The sequence below is a fragment of the Arabidopsis lyrata genome (genome assembly GCF_000004255.2).
Source record: "Arabidopsis lyrata subsp. lyrata unplaced genomic scaffold ARALYscaffold_8, whole genome shotgun sequence".
Classification (NCBI taxonomy): Eukaryota; Viridiplantae; Streptophyta; class Magnoliopsida; order Brassicales; family Brassicaceae; genus Arabidopsis; species Arabidopsis lyrata.
Genome location: NW_003302548.1, coordinates 2991813 through 3006193, shown reverse-complemented (window position 1 = coordinate 3006193; position 14381 = coordinate 2991813). Strand labels below are relative to the sequence as shown.

The following is a 14381-nucleotide window of genomic DNA, read 5'->3' as shown; positions in this document are numbered from 1 at the left end:
TCGTCTCCTTATTCTTTTTATTTTATTATTGAACCCCATATATATAGTCGAAAGCTTTTTGGTTTTTGTTTTTTAAAGTCTTCTTTTCTTTTCACTGTCTCTCGCAATCTCCGATTCTCTTCTTATTTCGTCGCCGTCATTACTGTTTCTCGTCGGTAAGTTCCTCTCTATCATTTCCTTCTTCCCCGACGTTTAATCTCATTTTCCGATTGTGAAAAATCCTTTTCTTTTTCCAGTTTTTAACTCGCGCACCAAACGTGTTCGATGAAATGTCTCAAAGAAACTCATTTGGACTGATAACGAAAATGCTTTATCTCTTTGCTTTTGTTCGTGATTTTGTACAAAATCACATTAATGTGATCTGGGTATGCTTTCGAATTGTAAAAAAGTTTTCCCCGATTCGTCTAGATCTAATGCTCATGTTTTAGTTTTGGAATCGAAATTTCGCGTCTTTAGAAGCTAATGTTAAGGAAACGGAACCTAGTTTTGGGAATCGTTGCTTAGAGTTGATCACAGTGACATAGAAACCTTAATTTTAGGGACTCTGTTCATTCTCATAGTTTGCACATTCTCGTAAAGTTTGTACCTTTCTATGAGGCATTTACCATTTTGGCTTTGAAGAATATATCTGAATTTGCGGTTGAAATGATTGTTGCGTCTGTTTGTTAAATCTATCAGATTACAATGTGTGATATGTTAAGTTGTTTATGTTTCATTGTGTTGCTTATGTTAAGCTGGTATAGTTTCAAGGAAGATGGCTAGTGGTAGCCTGAAAAGCCTTATATCTTCAGCAGTGGGTCGAGGTGTGACCGAAGCAAGAGCCAGGATTTTCGGACATATGCTTAACCCAACGGGACAGAGATCTCCTCATAAGATATTAAGGAAGAAGCTTATTGGTGATAAGGTTGCAGAATGGTATCCATACGACATCAAGAATGAGGATCCTAATGTCTTGGCTAGAGAGGAACAAGAGTACTTTCCTAAACCTCTCTGTTTTTTTGTTTACTTTTCAATTAATTGCCATAGAAATTCTTTGAGTCGGATTGAGCTGTAATGTTTCCACAAGCTCTAGTTCAACTGCAAGTTCGGTTTAGTATCAGAAGTCCTAGAAATGAGAAAGAAACTCGATGTAGATTGTATGGGTACTGTAAGTGGTTGTGATTTGTGATGCGCTTATGCAGAGTCCTGTTCTTTTGTTTCTGGTGTAAAATGCAACAAAGTCACGATTCAATCTTATTTGGCAAGGAGAGCTTTAAGGATTGTACTGTCTTTGAAATTTACTTACACTTGGTTTTGTCCACTGTTTGTACTTTATAGTATCATTGTTTTGTCATACTCTGTCGAGGGGCATTTTAACTTAAGTTTGTGTGTTGTTGTAGGCGGATATCGAAGCTTGAGATGTTGAAGCGTCGTAACAAAGGACCACCAAAGAAGGGTCATGGAAAACGTGCTGCGAAGCGTAACAAGTAGAAGTAATAACCATTGCTACAAAAAAAAACTCTGCACTTTTAGAATCAGCTCTTGTGGTTGGATCAGATAGAACAAGTAAAAATTTCTCCTACTTAAAACTGCATTGGTTTCTAGTGATGTTACTATGTTGAGACATAGTTGAAATTGCTTCCCTTTTGACTAAATGTCAATGGCTTTGTTTCTCTTCTCTTGCTGCTTTTCACCTAAATTTCGATTTTGCGTATATTCGTATTAGTCATACTAAGTTAGGCTTCTTACGAGGGTAGTGCTTGAGAATGCTCGCCACAACCAGATGTTGTATATGAGGAAAAATCGAACTCAACATACTAAACTTAAGGCGCACAACACGTGAGAATGGGCACCAGGAAGCATAAAAGAGTACTGACATATAAGTATTTCTATTGTTTGAAGCCATTAACATGTCCAGTCAGTGAGTCTCCATCTACCTGCATAATGCAAATTTAGACACTGGTTAGTTAAGAATAAAGAAGCTTCAGGTCCAACTTCATGCCCTTAGATAAACGGTGACGTTTGGCTCTAAGCCTAGAGCATGCCTTTAAGGGCTTAATTGGTTCCCCCGCTAGCACCCGCTTAGCGGTTGTTAGCGGTCGGTTGCGGTTGGTACCAATCATAAAAACCGCTGTATACCGTTTCAAACCGCTCGAAATCGCTGGATTTCAAAACCTCCTTCCCGCGAGCGTTTGCGGTTGGTTTTAAAAAGGAAAGAAACTAAAAAAAAAAAAATGAACAAATTAAAATAAATATTATCATGTCTTATATATATATTCACGTTAATTCTAAAAAAACAAAAATGATCTAACTTTAATTTTCTAATATTAATAATTATTTTTTTTCAATAAAAAATTTATTTGAATAATTTTTAGTAATTATTCATGGTTTTTAATCATGTTTAAAATTTTTATACTTTTTCATAATTATAGTTTTTGGTGTTTTTATATTTTTTCATAATTATATATTAAATTTATTTTGGTAAATTTTGGTCTAACCGCTATCGTAACCGCTGATCAACCAGTCGTAAATCCCACGCAAACGCACCCGTTTTTAACCGCTAAACCAGTCTATCAAAACGCTAAATAACGTTTGAAACCGTAACCGCCCGCTTTCGCAAACTCCCACAACCGCAACCGCAACCGGTGCGTTTAAACCAGTCAAGCCCTTAAGTAAGTTTCAATACTTCAAACTATTGGTCCAATACTTTCAATTCACAGTAGGTAAGAGACAATCCTAATGAAAATCTTGATTAGCAGATAATAGATTATTCATTGTATGAGTATAAAATCTTGGTGAGATTTTTGTACTTAATATCATTGATCCAGTTTTTATCTTGTGATCGATTTCAGATCCTCTTTGATGTTGGATTTAAAGTGAAATTTATAGATTTTTTTACCTTTTCGAATTTAGATGTTAAGGTGACTTGACTTGTAAGGTCAACAATTCTAATTCTCAAGTACTACTAGTTCAAGAGATATATAAAGAAGACAATCTCGCATATATATATTCGTAAATATTTTTTTATAATATCAGATTTTATTTCCACATGTTTTTATTGTTCTTCATTTTCACATTCATAAATAATATATCTGTTGATATTTTACCAACTAAGCTTTACACTTCTGTTTACTATAAAATGCAACCTCTTCACATTAATTTTTACAAGTTAATTCCAATATCAAGAGTTCTATTAGTTTACTTTTCTCTAATTTCTTTCGCTTGATTAGTTATAAATAAAATAAAATGAAGAGCTCTATCCAGTTAATCTCTACGCTTTTCTTCTTAGTTATACTTGTTCTCGCACCAGGTATACAATTCTAACTTCCCACAATTAATAAATAAATTGTAACTCTACTAAAATCTATGTTATACACACATACTTTAACTCCCTTTTTTATTATTTAATACAGTATTGTTTTTATGCATTAAATATTTAATTTAAACTTTGATGCTAGTCAAAATACTAACTTCTACCATCACTACAAATTATTGCAAATCACATCATTTTGCAAATCACATCATTTTGCAAATCAATAACCATAATTTATGAAAAATATATCACCAAAGTTTTTTTTTTTTTTTTCTGATTAGCTAACATTCGAATAGTATTTATTGTGATCAACTTATCAATTTTTATTATGACTAATTAAGCTTTACATAAACACATAAGAGCATGGAGCCATAAAAAAGATATATATATATATTTTTTTAATTGAATGTAAAATTATATTCAACCAAAAACCTTTTAACAATATTTTCATCTGTTTATTTTTAAACTCGTAGAAAAAAGATAGAGAACGACAACTTTTTTGGTCATTATTGATTATGTTTATTGTTACAAATTTGAATTCTCATTGAATTTATGATCTTATAGGTATGATGAAGATGGTTGAAGGACAACAAATGTGCGAAACTCAAAGCATAAACTTTAGGGGAATGTGTACGAAATGGAGGAACTGCCAACGAGTATGTATGAGCGAAGGTTTTCCTGACGGTCGATGCAAAGGATTTATTCGCAAATGCATTTGCACGAAGCCTTGTCCTGTTTCTACTTAAAAATTTTAAAAATTATTGAATTAAAGACATGTACTCAAAACGTTATCAATAAGATATGGCTACTACATTAGCTTTGATTAGTATCACATTTTTTTTTATCGAATTAAAATATGATGATTTTTAGTATTTTCTATAGTAATTTTATATATAAGTATAACTTATTTAATATTTAAAGGTTCTGAATGGTTTGAGGAAAAAAAAAAAAGGTTCTGAATGGTAACTTCATACCGTTTAGACAACTACTAATCACAGACGCGATATCAAAAGCGTTACTAAAAACATTATTTTCAGCTTTTTTTCTTTTTAATACATTTTTGTAATATTCCGTAACACCTTACAGTTTCCAGTTTTCAACTAAAAAATTTATACAATTATGTAACCAATCAGATCTCAAAATTTTGGATTTACATTTTAAATGGTCGTAACTCGCGTGACAAATATTTAGTAGTTTATATAATACACTATTTGTTTCAAAATATAAGATGTTTAAGTTAAAAATACGAATTTTAAAAAATATCAATTAGTACAAAATTCAACCAATCATAAAAAAGATAATATAATATAAATAATCTTAAAATATTAAACTAATCAGTATAGAAACTTAAAAATATTTTATATTATAGAAAAGAAATCTCCAATGTAAATGTAATTTAGTCCATAAAAGTTAAAAAGAACCGAATATTTAAAGAAGGTTGGTGTAACCTGTCTAGTAATATAGTCCACGTGTGTAAAATGCAATATAGTCAAACGACAACATTTTGAAACGATGGCAAATTCTTGAATTATTCTTCTTTTTATCACTCACCAAAACTAAAAGAGACATCAAGTTGTTTGTGAAAGAGAGAAATGGAGGAAGCTCTAAAGATTCAATCTTTGGTCATTTATCCGATCAAATCCTGCCGTGGAATCTCTGTTCCTCAGGCTACCGTTACTCATACTGGTAAAGTTCCTTTTTTTTTTATAATTGGTATGAGAAAGATTCCCTTTATATCATTCTTGATTTCTAGGATTGTGTTCTGTTTCTGTTCCATTATAAGTTATGGGTTTCAATGATACCTGAAAAGGGTCTTGTTTGATTTGAGGGAAAGTCAACAAATTTTCCGAGAAAGTGAACAAATTGTCTGAGAAATTGCTATAAATAGGGTAAAATGAGGGTGAAGACTAGAATTTTACCATTTTTTGTTGGCATGAACACAAAAATGATGGAATGTTTGATCTAATGGGTTTAATCTGTGGAAACTGATGTAGGATTTCAATGGGACCGGTATTGGTTAGTTGTGAACTATAAAGGAAGAGCATACACTCAAAGAGTTGAGCCAAAGCTTGCTCTCGTTGAGTCAGAGTTGCCTAAGGAAGCTTTCTTGGAAGATTGGGAGCCAAAAAAGGACTCATTTTTGGGTAAATTTCTCTACGAAAGTTGTGTCTGAATCGAGACTCGAATTTACCTTCTTGATTATTCATTTTGCAGTGGTAAGAGCTCCTGGTATGAGTCCGTTGAAGATCCCGTTGACTAAGCCAAGCTCAGTGGCTGAAGGTGTGTCCATGTGGGAATGGTCTGGCTCTGCGTTTGATGAAGGAGAAGAAGCTGCAAAATGGTTTTCAGATTATCTTGGGAAACAAAGCCGTTTGGTTCGGTTTAATAAAGGTTTTAGTTTACTTTCTTGTGAATCTTTTCATTTGCAACGAATATTGATGCACCGACTTGATCAAGTTATTTTCTACAGATACTGAAACTAGACCTTCACCTCCTGAGTTTGCAGCGGGTTACTCTACAACATTTGCGGATATGTTTCCGTTTTTGGTTGCATCGCAGGTGAGCCAATCAATATCGATAATTCCAATATCGGTTAATGAGAATACGCATTTGATATTCTTTTTGCTTTTGGTTCTTAGGCTTCTCTAGACCAACTGAATACACTTTTGCCAGAACCAGTGCCTATAAACCGTTTTAGACCCAAGTAAGCTATCAATCATCCCGAGGTCTTATTACCTTCAATGATGGTTGTTTTGTTCATAATTCGTGGTTTGTTGTTTCCATGTAGCATTCTTGTTGATAATTGTGATCCTTTTGGTGAAGATCTTTGGGATGAAATCAAGATAAACGATTTAGTCTTCCAAGGAGTTAGGCTATGTAGCCGCTGCAAGGTGAATATAATGTGAAAGTAAAGTACACTCAGATTCTCAAGTTGAGGTTTTAACCGTTTTGTTCTTTCAGGTACCAACTGTGAATCAAGAAACCGGGGTTATGGGTGCAGCAGAGCCAACTGAAACTCTGATGAAGTTCAGATCAGACAATGTCTTAATGCCAGACAAGAAACCGCGTGGAAAGGTTAGATATAAGAGCTCTAGTCTGGTTTTGACAAGAGACTTGTTGGATCCAGTTTGATGCTAAACCGATTCAATAAACTGATATTGATTTTGGTTTATGACAGGTTTTCTTTGGCAAGGAGATGGTTTGGAATTGGAACTTAACCAACACTGAAGGCAAAGGCAAGAAGACTATCAAAGTTGGTGATACCATCTCTGTCCTTAGGAAGATCCCTTCCAGAGCTGAAGCAGCTGTTTAAGTCACATGTATAAACCACATTTTGCTTCTTCTTCTTCTGTTGTGTTGTTATCTCTTAATGAAGTAAAGAGAGATACTTTCTTGCTCGTGTAAATTCCAAACTTCACTTGTTCTGTCTGAGTTTAATCTTGTTGAAAGTGTGATTTTGTTTGGTTTGAATAGTTTTCCCTGATCTTGAGCTTTGAAACCAGAGGACTTGGATTATATTTTTCCTCAGTAGCAATCAAAGTAGCCGTTGACACTTATTTTTACTCGAAACAAGAAGGAAGAAAGCCGAGATGTGCAATACTACAATACATTAGATTTGATACTTAGAGAGGTCTCTTTTTCAACATTTCAACTTGTCAGACTCCAAAAGTTGTTGAACAGCAACCAAATCTGGAAGCACAATAGCTCCAGCTTCTGTCCAGTCTTTAGCAGCTTCTGTCTTAAACCTATCAACCAACAAAGCATGCATCCCAATACTCTTTGCCGGAGCATAATCTTTACGCATACTGTCTCCAATATGCAAAACCTCTTCAGGCGCAATATTCCCCGCTCTCTCTAAGGCGAGCTTGTAAATCCTCGGATCTGGTTTCTCTATCCCTTCAATTCCAGAGAATACACCAAAATCCCACTCTGCCTGAAATGAACCATATGGCAAATATTGAGTCAAGTATTAAGAACCTAAGACTCTCACACACATTCACAATGAGTCCTTAGAGACTCTTCACTACCTTGTTCAAACCTAAGGCAGGTAAAATAACTTCTCGATATCGGTATTCTGCATTGCTAACAAGTCCGACTATAAGACCTTTCTTGCGTGCCCATCTTAAAAACGGTCGAGAATCTTCAAATACAGAGTAAGGTGCAGCAGAACCAAACGTCGAATAGATTCGCCTAAATATCTTCTCAAACGTCTCCTCATCATACTCATATCCAGCCTAATCAATCACCCACCATAACATCAAAGTAAGTAACACACATACACATATACACACGCCGAATATCGAAGAAGATAAAAAATCAAATCAAATACCTTGACAAATGAATCTCTCACACAAGTTTTCCACCAAACAATATTCGGCATTTTCGCATGAAAACCGAAACAAGGATACTTTTGTGCCATATCTGTATAAGCTAGTTTAAAACCTTCATGAACTCGTTTATAATCAGGACAAGGCAAACCAATGGCTTTAGCAGCCATACAATAGTAATCACCAAGCTCTCCTTTGTAAGCTATAAGTGTACCAGTAACATCTACTGTTATACACCGTAATTTCGATAAAAGCGACACGGCCATTTCAGATTCTTTCAACAAAATCTGCACAAAAATACACAAAAATGATCAATTTATTGATACTGATACCAAATTGAGCTCTAGTTTCTTCACCTACCAATCGACGAAAGAGATAAAATTTACAGAGAAAAACTGATTTCGATTTCAGGGTTTTGGCTCAAAAGTGGTGATTGATTAAACCAAGAAACAATAAATGATGGAATCTAGGCAAAGTATCAATTTTTCCAGCAGTTGAATCATATCAATGTAGGGTCACAATAAAAAAAAAGATAGCTTTTTTTTGCAAAAAGTACGGAAATTTGGACTAACCCGTGAAGGAGAGAGAGAAATTTGAAGTACCCAGAAGCTGAGAATCGAGGAAAAATATCTCTACATGAAAGAAATCGCCATTGTTTGTTTCGGCTTATCTTGGGTTTGCTTCTAAAAGCTTTTAAGCTAACACTAAAATGAGAGATCAAGAAGAAGACTCTCTTTGTATTTTTATATGCGTGTTTACGTGTTGATTATTGGGCACACAGAGAAGTTTAGGCAGCTAATAGAAATTTTTAATCTTGGTGTTTGATAGATTTCTTGAGAAATCGGACACTCTTAAAGCTTTAAAGGTAAATTAATTGCAGTTTTGGAGAGCAAGTTTAAGGGTATTTAGGTCATTTCAGCGTAAGGAGAAAGGTAAAGAAAAGAGTAAACCCATTGGATGGCATGACAGTGGCCTGCTGTATTGTCCTAAACCCAAAAACGGTTTCAGGTTTTCGATTTTTGTGTCTTTTTTTTTTTACCGTTTATTTATACTTTTTAATGATTTAACTATACTATTTTTTATGAATGTTTTGATAAAAAGAACAAATATAACATTACAAGTTTGTGGTGAATTATATTCATTTGAAAGTTTGTTGAGAAAAGAAAGAATTTCAATCTAACTAAATGTAAAGTGCGTTTTTATACTTCAACAAAGTCACAATATTTTTTTTAATCTCAACACTAAAATAATTCAAATAAACTACCCAAACTATTAGATTTGAACGAAAACTACATTGACTTAAATAAAATTAGTCAATCGTTTGTTTTGTTCACTTAAAATATATGAGGTATCATTCACCCTTTTTCCAAAGCTTCCTCTTGTCTATTTATCTAAAAACATGTTCACCAAACATGTTATATAAAAGATTTGATTGTGCTACAGTGTTTTTATATATGCGTTTACATTTCAAAAGTATATAAGACTTTGATATTTTGTTTTTATGAAACTGTAAATGAAAATGAGAAAATAATATATCATCCATATTTTAGTAATTAAACATAGAGTATCGTGAGTAATGATCTTATTATTTATCAAACTGTAAATGCAAATGATAAAATTCGAATTGGTTAAAATCCGCTCACGAGTCACGAATTCACGATGAAGTAAAAATGTTTTTATAGCAAACATTAAAACTTATGGTAGTTAAATTAATAGTATCAAAGAAGTGTATACTACAAAGTCGGGTGAAAAAAGTTAGCTAAGAAAAAGTAATATTTGGGCGAAGTTATAATTAACATTTCGGTTTATTTGACTTTTGAAAAGAACATGTAAATCTTTCGATTGGTATAGCTAGAATTGATACAAAAAGAATCCATACTAGAAACTAAAGTAATTAGGTAGGATATTTGAATATTTCATGAGATTCCATGGTTGAGCAAAGATATACAAACTTCTAATGAACCTTGAACATTCAAAACAAGAGGATGAATGATGTTGAGGCTTTTGATTAGTTCACCTACTTTTTACTTTTTCAATTAAGGGAGGCATTAGGCATGTTTGTTTGGCAGTTGCCAATGACCAGCGACTACGACCAAATATTGTTCATTTGACAGTCGTTGCGTTGAGAGGTGGCCATGAGTTTTATAGGACCAAAAAACATTTGCGATTTTGAGGCTGATGATTTATATAATTAATTTATTTAACTATTATTTTAAATTATAATTTAGTATGAATAATAATTTGGAATATCATTGTTAGTTAAAATAATTTCATTGTTAGTTATAAAAACATTTCAAATACAAATAAAATGGTTGCTCTTGCTTTCTAGAATTTTGGGGGCTCCAATTAGTTTCTATCTTAACAATACAAGAACAAATCTCAGGTAAAGACAAATACTAAACTATATACAGTCAACAACAGCGAGACAAAGGAGCTTGGGTCTATCTATTCAATGGTGGAAAATAATGAGCAATGCTTGAAGTAGAACCATCACCTTTGCTTTTACCGGCATTAAACTGCTTATTAGGGCGTAGGAAACTCCTGAGTTCTCGTTGAATCTCAACCGGTAATTCATCAAAAACCGACTGGTCAATTTCATCAGTCTTATAGCCCCAGTCTTTTTCTCTTCTCTCTTCTACCTCTTGATTCACTTGACTATTATGGCTGCTGTTACTAAATTTGGCTTTTTTACTGGTTGATGATACTGTGGAATCTTCTTGAGTCTCTTGCTTTGATGGAGGAGTTGCATTGTAATTCTTAAAGATATCGACAATTGAAGGCATCCCCTAAGAACCAACAAGCAAACAAATCTCAGTAAAGGTAGAAGCTTTTTGTGCACCAAACCAAGTGATAAATCGCGTACCCAATTCTTTTCTTTCGAGTTGTTCATCTTCCGCCCAATTCTCTTTGTCTGTGTGCCTTTGTTTGATTCTGATTGGGTAGAAACATCCGTTGCTTCGTTTGATGGACAAGAGACAACATCCTGACAAGGAAAGTGTGGAATTGGTTCTTCAAGGACACCATTAATTGATAGACAATTTGAGAACATATATATATATATATATATATATATATATATATATATATATATAATCTCTTGAGTCATTCAAACACTACAGGCCCTAACCAATCACTTCTTTACCAGTTATAATTACTAAAGACTCTCGTCATATATTTATTCCTTTGAAAGTTGAAATGAGAACGTAATTGAGCCTAAATATGTTTAGCCTTTTTGCTAGATCACACTTCTAAGAAAGGCTTGAAATATGCTTTAGAGTACAGAGAAATGAGAGCTGATACCTTTTCGGAGACTGGATCAATGCCTTTATCTGGGTTTTCAAAATTATGCAAAGTATAAGTTACACCAGTTTCTTCTTCAGGCATTGCTGCTTGGGTTTCTGTTGACCTCTGTTCTGAACAACCTTCACTAGCTGCACCAGTTGCAGGAAAAATCACGACATTAAATTACCAGAATCAAGAGAAGTAGAAGTTCTGAATATATAGAGAAAAAGTTTGGTATACCTGAAGGAGTTATCGTTACATGATCTTGAACACAACCATCTACTGAACGAGAAGGAACAGTAGATTCACTCTGGAAATATCTCATTATCGAGCTTGTTCCCTATGGTCATAAGATATCACTCCTAACAAATCAGTGAAGAAACCAGCTAATGTTTGAAAGTGAGCAGTAATAAGCAGAGATTTAGAGGCTACAAGGACTTACAGATGGAATATCAACAATTTTACTTGCGGAAATAGAAAGGCCTGTTATCCTCCATGTCTCTTGCTTATTTCCTCGAGGTTTGCTCCCGAAAGGTCCCATGTACTCACGAAAGGCAGCTTGGAACAGATTAAAGGCATCTTCTTGAATCTTGGTTACTCCATATCTCAGAGGACATGATTTTGAAGGAAATTTCTTATGAGAATTTGAATCCCTTGACTGCATTACAAAATATGTTTTAAGTCAGTAGTCTTTCGCAGAGAAAAATGGTAAAATAGCCAAGTACATTTTTTAATAAAAAACTACATAACCAAGAGAAAAATAGGTACTTTGAAAGCACTAGCATGAAGGGTAAGGGTACTCGCAATCCGCTTATTCTGCTCCAAGTCAGAACTGAGGCGCTCGCTTAGTTCTTCGGAAAGCTGATTCAGCCAATGCTGAACCTAAAAGTATAACAGAAAACACAACAATTATACTAAAAATTAGTTATATGATATGACCAAAGAGAAAAACGACATTTTCTAGTACCTTTCCAAAAAATTTCAATCTTATATGCATTTTCTCTTACGACATATAAACTAAACCAACTGATAAAAAAAGGAAAGTGCATAATCTTCTTGAGATTCTAGTCTTACAGTTGAGAGTGACTTCAAAGCACGAGGTCCGGGAAATGTCTTCCCAGAACCATGACTTTTGGGGAGAAGGCGACCTTGCACTTCTTCTCCACTGATCCCTCTTGCGATATTCCATAACCACGTACTACAAGTCAGAGGAAAAGAAGTATTAATTAACGAGTTTACTGGAAAAAATCAGAAAAACAAGTACAAGTGGCATATCCTTTTAATGTTTATTTATTAAGAAGGAAAAACATTACAAATCTTAGCAGGCTAGAAGGTAGCAAGGTACTAATGAAAAATGGTTTAAAATCTCCAGAAATCTGCAATAGCCTAACCGTACAGAAGAACAAGTGTCTTTCTTTTCCAAAGCTATTACCCAGTATTTATTCCATAATGTTCTTGCAGCTTTGTTTCAGAATATTGCAACAAGTCCCCAACAGTGTCAATTCCCAGATCAGTTTGCAAGCTAGTGCCCAGCTTTCCTCCCAGCTGTTTCCTGCAAGCCGCATAATAAACTCTAAATAATTGTCAACAGCAACCGACAATTGTATGATCCTGGGACAGAGATGTAAGATGCAAATATGCAATGCACAATTGAGGATCGTCTTACACCTTTCCGAAGACAGTGATATTGATAATGAAACAAATATCAAAATTTTCGGCGGTTTACAGATAAAGTAACATGTGTATAACACAAATTCCTTTATTCTTAGGAAATTGTGCTCTGTGATCAGTAAAAATTGGTCAGGCTTACTTACATTTTCTTTATTGGCAAGGAACTGAGTAATTCCTGCACAGCTGAATATGGTACAACGGTTTGTTGGGCAGGTTTATTCATCCCACTAGCAAGTTTAGCTAGCATCTGTTTGTTAAGTTATGTGTTATTACTCGCCATAAAACGACAAAAGAAAAAGAGAAATAAAAGCTTCTTCATCTTACCTTGTTATGGGCTATGCCAGCAGAACAAGTAAATTCAGTCTCCTTAAGCACCTGTTTCCGGAGTTCTGCAACAATAATAATTCCACAACTTAGTAACTTTTCACGGCGATCAGCATCCTTTCGACATATCCAATCGCGGACATTCTCCTTGAAATCATCTCCATCCTGAATGAAACCCAAAATGTAGTATGCAAGTAAAAAACCAAGTTCAGATCATAATATCGAATCAACTAAACTCTTGATGAAAGACTCCAAAACAGACCTCTCTGCTCATTCCAAGAATATGTGATTTAAGAACTTCTTCATCTATCAATTCCAAACTCTCTGGTGGTGCATCAGCAAGCATGCTTTCTGCTGCATCAGTGAGGTCAAGATACACTTCATCAATCGAAGCCCTCTCACATTTTCCACTTTTTGCTAGAATCGAAACCACCTTCACGACACATAAAAGAAGATGACTTTAGCAAATGTCATTGTTTAGACAAACACAAACAGTATAGTAATAACTTCCACTTCCATCGAGACCTCAGAACCGGCACCACGATATAAATTAAGGTCAGCTTTACCACGAGCCACAGGAACTTGAACCAATTGAATCTGAGGACAAACAGCTTTAGCCTCATCACCTCTCATCGACCTGAAAACTCACCCTTTTTAGCCACCCGAAAAACGATTGATACAATCAAAAGCATTCTCTAATTAAAAACTAACCGCTTTACGCCACATTTACGTGCTTCGTAGCTAACAGCAATCAAACCACCACCTTGCCATTCATTGTACTGTACAACAGCAGTAGGAAGTCCTCGCAACTCCGGTTGCTTCCTTTGCTCCACTAATAATTATTCAATCATAAACAAAATCCCATAATCAGGTAAGAAAAGGAGACAATTTGACAAAATAGAAACAAAATCACACTTTTCTAATTCAAGTTCGAAATTTGGTAATTCCCCAAATCCCTAAAACAAACGCCAACGAGAAACAAAGAAACCTTTTTTAGCAGAGATTGAAAAAACCCAGAATTCCAACAGTTTAAATTTGATTCGGAAGAGCTAAAAAGCTTTGCTTTCTCTCACTAAAGCGTGTAATGACTGTATACAATTCGGGTTAGAGAGAGAGAGAGAGAGAGACCTTGAACGTAGAAGCAATCCATATCGACATGAGCGATAACCCTAGCATCCGATGTCTCCGCTCTCGCTACCGGCATTTCTTCCGATTTCCAAAATCTTCGCAGAAATCAGTGAGAGAGAGGGAACGGATTAGGGCTTTTTTTTCTTGGGGACGATTAGCGCGCGAAAGTAATAATTAGGAGATAAAGCGAGAAAGATTAATAAAATGAGATATTTACAAAAAGAACCCTCAAAAGCAACTAAACTTTGCAATACAAACCATTATTTTAATCTATCGAAAACATGAAATTCATTGTCAAAACATATGGTTTAATTGATCTCAAACCTTAATTTTTTCTCCAAATATGTCGTTTGGGT

The 14381-nt window shown here is 34.5% G+C and overlaps 5 protein-coding genes across 9 annotated transcripts; 3 read left to right on the top strand and 2 right to left on the bottom strand.

Annotated features, from left to right (window-relative positions):
* The first annotated feature begins 48 nt into the window (after positions 1-48).
* LOC9301404 lies at positions 49-1658 on the top strand. 2 transcript variants are annotated; one of them, XM_021022052.1, is made up of 3 exons: positions 49-155; positions 735-972; positions 1380-1658. In XM_021022052.1, the coding sequence occupies exons 2-3, from the start codon at positions 755-757 to the stop codon at positions 1468-1470; spliced, it is 309 nt and encodes a 102-aa protein (XP_020877711.1). In that variant the 5' UTR covers positions 49-155; positions 735-754; the 3' UTR covers positions 1471-1658. The 2 variants fall into 2 exon arrangements, with proteins under 2 accessions (XP_020877711.1, XP_020877717.1); XM_021022058.1 differs by having other exon boundaries at positions 55-155; positions 744-972.
* Positions 1659-3225: 1567 nt separating this feature from the next.
* Positions 3226-4073, top strand: LOC9301403 (putative defensin-like protein 9). Its single transcript, XM_002865283.2, has 2 exons — positions 3226-3289; positions 3857-4073. Exons 1-2 carry the CDS (start codon positions 3226-3228, stop codon positions 4036-4038), a joined length of 246 nt encoding a protein of 81 aa, XP_002865329.1. The 3' UTR covers positions 4039-4073.
* A 715-nt stretch (positions 4074-4788) lies between these two features.
* On the top strand, positions 4789-6763 carry LOC9299625 (mitochondrial amidoxime reducing component 2). The gene is made up of 8 exons (XM_002865282.2): positions 4789-4978; positions 5287-5436; positions 5507-5683; positions 5763-5851; positions 5932-5996; positions 6081-6183; positions 6254-6367; positions 6471-6763. Exons 1-8 carry the CDS (start codon positions 4885-4887, stop codon positions 6603-6605), a joined length of 927 nt encoding a protein of 308 aa, XP_002865328.1. The 5' UTR covers positions 4789-4884; the 3' UTR covers positions 6606-6763.
* A 70-nt stretch (positions 6764-6833) lies between these two features.
* Positions 6834-8421, bottom strand: LOC9299624 (haloacid dehalogenase-like hydrolase domain-containing protein 3). Of its 3 annotated transcripts, none has more exons than XM_021035438.1 (4): positions 8193-8421; positions 7623-7907; positions 7321-7527; positions 6834-7226 (listed from the first exon to the last, which is right to left on the bottom strand). In XM_021035438.1, exons 2-4 carry the CDS (start codon positions 7884-7886, stop codon positions 6933-6935), a joined length of 765 nt encoding a protein of 254 aa, XP_020891097.1. In that variant the 5' UTR covers positions 7887-7907; positions 8193-8421; the 3' UTR covers positions 6834-6932. The 3 variants fall into 3 exon arrangements, with proteins under 3 accessions (XP_020891097.1, XP_020891092.1, XP_020891103.1); XM_021035433.1 differs by having other exon boundaries at positions 8223-8420; XM_021035444.1 differs by lacking the exon at positions 8193-8421 and adding an exon at positions 7981-8150.
* Positions 8422-9875: 1454 nt separating this feature from the next.
* LOC9301402 (DNA polymerase eta) lies at positions 9876-14183 on the bottom strand. Of its 2 annotated transcripts, none has more exons than XM_021015981.1 (14): positions 14026-14183; positions 13609-13729; positions 13423-13534; positions 13160-13330; positions 12898-13062; positions 12717-12820; positions 12335-12454; positions 11977-12100; positions 11671-11784; positions 11345-11560; positions 11143-11242; positions 10921-11051; positions 10484-10603; positions 9876-10406 (listed from the first exon to the last, which is right to left on the bottom strand). In XM_021015981.1, the coding sequence occupies exons 1-14, from the start codon at positions 14099-14101 to the stop codon at positions 10062-10064; spliced, it is 2019 nt and encodes a 672-aa protein (XP_020871640.1). In that variant the 5' UTR covers positions 14102-14183; the 3' UTR covers positions 9876-10061. The 2 variants fall into 2 exon arrangements, with proteins under 2 accessions (XP_020871640.1, XP_020871641.1); XM_021015982.1 differs by having other exon boundaries at positions 13464-13534; positions 14026-14170.
* Between the last annotated feature and the right edge of the window lie 198 nt (positions 14184-14381).